The 7,334-nt window shown below is 44.7% G+C and overlaps 1 protein-coding gene across 1 annotated transcript in view; it reads left to right on the forward strand.

Moving 5' to 3' along the window:
* The window catches only part of LOC120053329 (reelin-like), a 55,689-nt gene extending 49,372 nt beyond the window's left edge, over window positions 1–6,317 (forward strand). The window contains exons 38-39 of the mRNA XM_039000455.1: window positions 1,335–1,433; window positions 4,802–6,317. Of these exons, the coding sequence (XP_038856383.1) occupies window positions 1,335–1,433; window positions 4,802–4,901 (199 nt within the window). The 3' untranslated portion in view covers window positions 4,902–6,317. The remainder of the gene's footprint in view (window positions 1–1,334; window positions 1,434–4,801) is intronic.
* Window positions 6,318–7,334: the final 1,017 nt, after the last annotated feature.

The following is a 7,334-nucleotide window of genomic DNA, read 5'->3' on the forward strand; positions in this document are numbered from 1 at the left end:
CAGTGTAGACATTATTAATGTTGGAAATGACTTTTGTAGCTGGAAACAGCAGATTATTTATGGAATATCTTCATAGGCGTACGGAGGCCCATTATCAGCAACCATCACTCCTGTGTTCCAATGGCACGTTGTGTTAGCTAATCCAAGTTTATCATTTTAAAAGGCTAATTGATCATTAGAAAACCCTTTTGCAATTATGTTAACACAGCTGAAAACTGTTGTTCTGATTAAAGAAGCAATACAACTGTCCTTCTTTAGACTAGTTGAGTATCTGGAGCATCAGATACTCAAAACATTTTTTTTGCCAGAAACAACAAACTTTTTCTGAAACTCGTCAGTCTTTTCTTGTTCTGAGAAATGAAGGCTAATCCATCTGAGAAATTGCCAAGAAACTGAAGATCTCGTACAACGCTGTGTACTAATCCATTCACAGAACAGTGCAAACTGGCTCTAACCAGCATAGAACGAGGAGTGGGAGGCCCCAGTGCACAACTGAGCAAGAGGACATGTACATTAGAGTGTCTAGTTTGATAAACAGACACCTCACAAATCTTCAACTGGCAGCTTCATTAAATAGTACCCGCAAAACACCAGTCTCAACGTCAACAGTGGGGAGGCGAGTCCGAGATGCTGACCTTCTAGGCAGAGTTCGTCTGTCCAGTGTCTGTGTTCTTTTGCCCATCTTAATATTTTCTTATTATTGGCCAGTCTGAGATATGGCTTTTTCTTTGCAACTCTGCCTAGAAGGCTAGCATTCTGGAGTCGCCTCTTCACCGTTGACGTTGAGGCTGATAAACTTGGATTAGCTAACACAACATTTCTCCCATTCTTCTCTGCAGATCCTTCTCTGCAGGTCTCTCGATCCTGACTAGTCTCCCAGTCACTGAAGATTGATGAGGAAAAACATTTAATTGAATCCATTTTAGAATAAGGCTGTAATTGAACAAAATGTGGAAAAAGGGAAGGAGTCTGAATACTTTCCTAATGCGCTGTATAATGATGAAAAAATTTAACTGGACACAGGAATGTTCTTGCAAAGTTCCCATAAAACGTGTCTAGAACATTACTATTGAATATTCTGAGAACACGGTAACCACGTCCTGGGTAAGCTCTGTTTGACATTAAGGGAATGGTCTCTTGGAAACAGTTATTGCACGTCACTGGAACATTCCTATGAAAACGTTAGATATGACCTAATAACGCTTAAGGGAACGTTCACTAAAGTTGTGGGAACATTTGTTTTAAGCTAGGTAGAGAGGACATGAGTGATCAAGGAAATAATAATTGAGAAAGACCCACACCCGTTCTTAATCTCTGACCTCTAACTTTCACAGAGAGGCGAGAGTTAAAGGGGTGGAGCTGCGGTGGTGGCAGCCGCGTCACGACGGTGTGGGACATGACCAGTGGGCGCTGGACCATGTGGAAGTAGTTCTGTGAGTATCTCCAACCATCCTAGTAACCCCTGATTCCTCATTCCCCAAACAATCCCCCAGGCTGTTCTCCAAACCGCCCCGTTTTTAGGCTCAATCTGCCAGTCTGTCGTGTTCCTAATGTTTTGTACACTCAGTGTAATTCATATGAAATGTTACGAATTGCAATTCAAACAAACGTTATACATTACAATTTGTACAATATGTTACGAATTTGCAAAATGTATGATATGTTATGAATTCCCATTTTTTGTGGCTAACGTTAGCTAGGTGGTTACGTTAGCTAGGTGGTTAGGTGGCTCACGCTAAGTCTAGGCGTTAAGGTTAGTGTTAAGGTTGGGAGTTAGGTTAAAATGTGAAGGTTAGGGTTAGAGGAAGGGTTAGCTAACATGCTAAGTAGTTGCAAAGTAGCTCAAATGTAGTAAGTAGTTGCTAATTAGCTAAAATTGTCCATGATGAGATTTGAACACGAAACCTTTGGGTTGCTGAACATTCGTGTTATATGGCTACCCATCCACCCTGACCAACCACCCTACGTTCTTTTTTGCCATAAGTAACCTTCTGTCTCACGTAACCATAACAAACGTAACACATTGAGTGTCGGAATTGCTTTTGCTATGTTACGTCTAGTCTATGAGACCAGGCTGCATAAGATGCTATTGATTGTCATTAAGTGGCCAATGCATTGCAAATGTTTCACATAAGTGACAGAATGTGTATGTATAGGCTTGATGTCCACCATGCTGTTCACTAAGTTGGTCCTGTCAGTGCTGGTATCGTCAGTTGGCAAACAACATATACCCAATATAGTACAAATATTCACTGTTTAGGTTTATATGATATCTGTCTTACGTCACGGCAAAGCACACACGTACAGTACATAATACATACAGTCCTTACATGAGCTGTCCCTGGTTTCGTTTGGCCTTGACCTGCACTCCTCCACTCCCACTCTCCCACTCCCATGGCTGGTTTTCAACATTCAACAACAGTGTCTGCTGAACAGAATAACTGTACGCGATCCTCACACTTCTCTCTTTTATTTCTGTCTCTCTGTTCCACCACCACCCCTCACACTCCTCTCCTCCTTTTCAATTGTTTCTTTCGTCATCCCGTGCCTCTCCTCCCTGGCCTCAATCACTAACATGTGTGACCATACTCCTCCTTTTCCTCCTCTACCTCCTCCCTTTCCAACGCTTCTTCCTCTGCCTGCGCTTATGCTATTCTGCTACCTCATGTCTTATCATGGCTCCATCTCCTCCTTCCTCTTCCTTCCAATATCCCTTTTGTCCCTATTACTCCCGCTCTCGTTCTCTCTGGTGTATAATGGACGGATTGGTCCTCTCTTTATCTTTCACTCCTCCATTTCCATCTGTTATTGTCTATCGCTCTCTCTTTCTCTCTACATCCTTGGTCTCTTTTGTTTCTCTCTGACTCCCCTATTCCTTCTCTTCTCTCTTGCTCTACCTCTCTCTGCCTTCTTCCTGCTCCCTCTTTCTTTCTCTACCCCCCCCCTCTCCCTCCTCCCTGGCCCCCTTCGCCTCCCCAGGCGGCCGGGGTTCCTGCACCCCCAGACCTTTCTGCGAGCCTGCAGCACCCCCCTCCACCCCCTCCTCCCCTCTCGCGCTCTAACCTCTGCTCTCTTCTGTATTCTGCTCCCTGTGGCATTGCTGTAGAGTCAGGTAAGTCTTCCGCCTCTCCCCTCCTGTGACACCCCCTCACCCTTCAGCTACACCCCTGACCCCCTTTTCTGTCAGCATCTCCTTCACCGGAATCCCCCCCACCCCATACTCCACAGAGGCACAGGACACCCACTATCATAACCCAGGTGCAGGCTCTTTTCAAGGCCCATCCATGACACAGACAGAGCTACAGTTCAGACAATACAGATAAATAATTTGAGGAAGCAGGTCTCTCAAAATGTAAAATATATAGCTTTTCTGAAGATCTCAATTGGTCTGCTTCATATTTATGTGTATTTGTGTGATATAATGCATCACTATGTCAATGTCTGTTGCGCTCTTGCAGCCATTGTGTTTTAAGTATGGGTTTTGTTTAATGTGGTTACATGTGTGCAGATCCTAGACACGTAGCACACTCTGAGGATGACACTGCTCACACACAAGTTACACAGTTCAGGCACTGTAATATGGGTAACACACTTACCTCTTCATTCTAACCTGAACATCTAACATCATATTAATTAAACCCAACACACACTAGAATATAGAGCATAATGGCATAACTTCAGATCGTCAGACACCACTAAAGACCTAAAACTCATCAGCCCCAATCATCATCATCAGAGTAACCTCCTTCATCCAAGTCCTTGCATGGCTTTTTAAATCCACCGTTGCAAAGCTCCCCCCCACCTCCATGGCTGCCGGTCCATGGACCACAACCTTCTCTGAGTTTGGAGCTCCCGCCATACTGTCCCTCGCTTTTGTTAATGAGAAAAAAAAGAGAAAAAACAGAAGCGGCCAGACAGACATCCCATTTTAGTTAGCAAAGCACCCCAACACACCCTCACCCCCATCCCCGTTTCTGCCACCCTCCGACCTTCAACCACACCCCTCCACCACACCCCTCCCGACCCCCCCCCCCCCCAGCTTTGCAGAGGCCACTGGATGCACTCCAGGCTTACTGGCACCTCCCGCTGGACAGAAGATGCAATGACAGGCTAAGCAAGAAGCGCGATCTTCAATCACAGCTTCTTTTTGAGTCTAATTACCTTCTCTTTCAATGTATCTCCTCCCTCCCTCAATCCCCTGCACCTTTATTACTTTGATTTGTTTTTCCAAGTGATATGATGGCTGTTACTCTACGAACTCTGACCTCAAACACTCTCCTTCCTTAGATCCTTAGAACCGTGGTCAGAGTTAGAAAACCCCAGAACCCCGGCCACATCTGTAGCTAATGTCTGTGACCGTGTCTGTAGCTCTCTAGCTAGTCTTGTGTCCTCTAGTTTTGTGTTGTTCAATGTCTTGTCCTGTTGACCTGTCTGCTTATGATACTGCCATTGAGAACATGTCAGTACATACAATATTGTTCACCTATAAGATGATGTTCACATACACATTTCAGTAAGTAATGCACATCTTTAAAAAACTGTCCACCTTCCGCTAAATCGAATATCTTTTTTGAGTGTCAGAGGATATGTGTGAAACCCAACTGAAAATGCCAGCATGGATCTAGAAGTGTGTGAGCTTGCATATGAGAGTGTATGTGTGTACATGTAAGAGGGTGTCTGCATGAGTGAGTGTGTGGATACTCTTAATACCACTTCCTGGTCACTAATGGTCTCCCTCCGCTCTTCCTCTCTTCTTCCCACTCTCTCTCTCCTCTCTCTCACTGTCTTTGTCTCCTCACAGCACTCGTAAACAAAACTATATGATGAACTTTGCCAGACAGACCGGCCTACGCCACTACTACAGCCGGAAGAGGCGGGCACTGCTACAACATCGTGCCTAACCTCTGAGAAGAGGATTCATCCTACGACCTGCCAATCACACATATGACCTACCAACCAACCACATTCCTTTCTCCTGATGACATATCACCCTGTTGAGTCCCACCCACCAGCCAATGGATTCCAGTCAGCCTTGGACCACACTCCCTCCCTCTCCAACCTTCCAATCCCCACTCTGCCAGACATGGGTCCATCCCATCAGTGTACGCTGTAGCCAGTCAGAAGCCTTCCCCACCCCCATATGATGGGAAGTAAGGAGACGTGACGGAGCAACAAAGGCAACCATTTTGTTGACTTTTCATTAACTTTCGGGTTTCTAGTTGTTTTCTAATCGTTGCTCTACATGGTTATTATGATATGATGATTCCCTGTTCCAGTTGCGATACGATGATATCCCCTGGCTTTCCCCGTCACCCCATCCTACCCACCTCCTAGTCCTACTACTACCACACTGTGAAGTTATTCCGAGAAATCAGTAATGACCAGGTAGCATAGAGTTGGATAGAGGGCACACTGTCACAGAAGTGATAATGGCAAAGATAGGGAGTGAGCCCCCTTTCCAACTCTATGCCAGGGAGCTGGGCTAGCTGGATGCTTCCAAGATCAACTGAGCCGCAGGGAGGAAAATTCCTCTGCTTCGCGCCAGTACCTGAGGAGGAGGATGATGATGATGGAGATGAGGATCATAACAGTGATAAGGATGCTAAAAAAAAAGTACTGTGTTCTTGCTGTTCTGTTCAGTGTGTCTGTGTTCTTTTTGTGATGGTTTGACTGTTGTGTTCCATTCATTCGTTTTTTACTAATTCATATTGTGCTATTTTTGATTGGATTAGTTTTTTCTCGTTTCCGTCTCCTCAGAGGCAGACGGAAGAAAGGAAAGAAGGAAAGAACAAATCGCAAAAGGGGGGAACAAAAGACAGAAAATAGAAGACAAAAAAGAAAACAAATTTAAGACTGAACAATGATTTTTTTATTTTATTATTTTTATATATGTTGGTTCCCGAAAATACAGATATTTATGGTAAGCGGTTCTCCACGTAACCTATTTAAAGAAGCACTGTGCGTGAAATCTGTATGTTATTTTCTAGTGTTAAGTTATTAGGCAGTCATCCAGCCTCTCTCAAGGCTATCGGGCTGCAACATCCCCCCCCTCCTCCCCCCTCCTCTCCCTTCCCCCCCCATTCTCTTGTGCTGTTACCCGCATCTCTCTCTTTCTCTCTGCTAAATTCTGCTCCCTGGAGATGAGGCTCCATCAGTGTTGTTTCTTGAAGTCTAATGTGTAATGTGGACCCTCTCCCAGCCCTATCTCTCAGTGTAACTCCAGTATAGCAGTCTCCTGTACATACAGTATATGTATATCCACTATGCGGAGACCCAGCAGCCTTATAAAAGGGAAATAAAGAACTGTCCAAACCTCAGATAGCTGCTTGGTACAGTGTGTGAGTGTGTTAATAGATTTATAAAACAACTTTTTACCCACATAACGTCAAAAGGAGACACCACTACGGGTACCGAATTAACTGCAACACTGTGTCAGGCGCTAAAATAATTATGGTTTTCACTAGTTACCACTGCCACAAAGTCAAAATTGGCTATATCATAAAAGGTCAACAGCAACTATAATCACAGCAGGTGTAGCTCATGGTGTAGATCAGGGTTCCCAAATGGTTATTGTTGGACATAAGACATGGGTTCTCAGATCCTCAAAACATTCTACAGCTGCACCATCGAGAGCATCCTGATGCCTGGTATGGCAACTGCTCGGCCTCCGACCACAAGGCACTACAGAGGGTAGTGCGTACGGCGCAGTACATCACTGGGGCAAAGCTTCCTGCCATTCAGGACCTCTATACCAGGCGGTATCAGAGGAAGGCCCTAAAAATTGTCAAAGACCCCAGCCACCCTAGTCATAGACTGTTCTCTCTGCTAACGCACGGCAAGCAGTATCGGAGCGCCAAGTCTAGGTCCAAGAGACTTCTAAACAGCTTCTACCCCCAATCCATAAGACTCCTGAACACCTAATCAAATGGCTACCCAGACTATTTGCATTGCCCCCTACCTCTTTTATACCGCTGCTACTCTGTTGTTATCATCTATGCATAGTCACTTTAATAACTCTACCTACATGTACATATTCCCTCAACTAACCGGTGACCCTGCACATTGACTTTGTACCGGTACCCCCCTGTAAATAGTCTCGGTATTGTTATTTTACTGCTGCTCTTTAATGTCATGTTACATTTATGTTCTTATTCTTATTTGTACTGCATTGCTGGTTAGGGGCTCGTAAGTATGCACTTCACTGTAAGGTCTGCACCTGTTGTATTCGGTGCATGTGACTAATAACATTTGATTTGAAGACTGTAAAAACACAAGAAAATCAGCTCGAAGTGGAAATCTGTTCCCAAGTATTGCCACGCATAATAGAGAGACAC

This window comes from Salvelinus namaycush, chromosome 9 (assembly GCF_016432855.1).
Source record: "Salvelinus namaycush isolate Seneca chromosome 9, SaNama_1.0, whole genome shotgun sequence".
Lineage (NCBI taxonomy): Eukaryota > Metazoa > Chordata > Actinopteri > Salmoniformes > Salmonidae > Salvelinus > Salvelinus namaycush.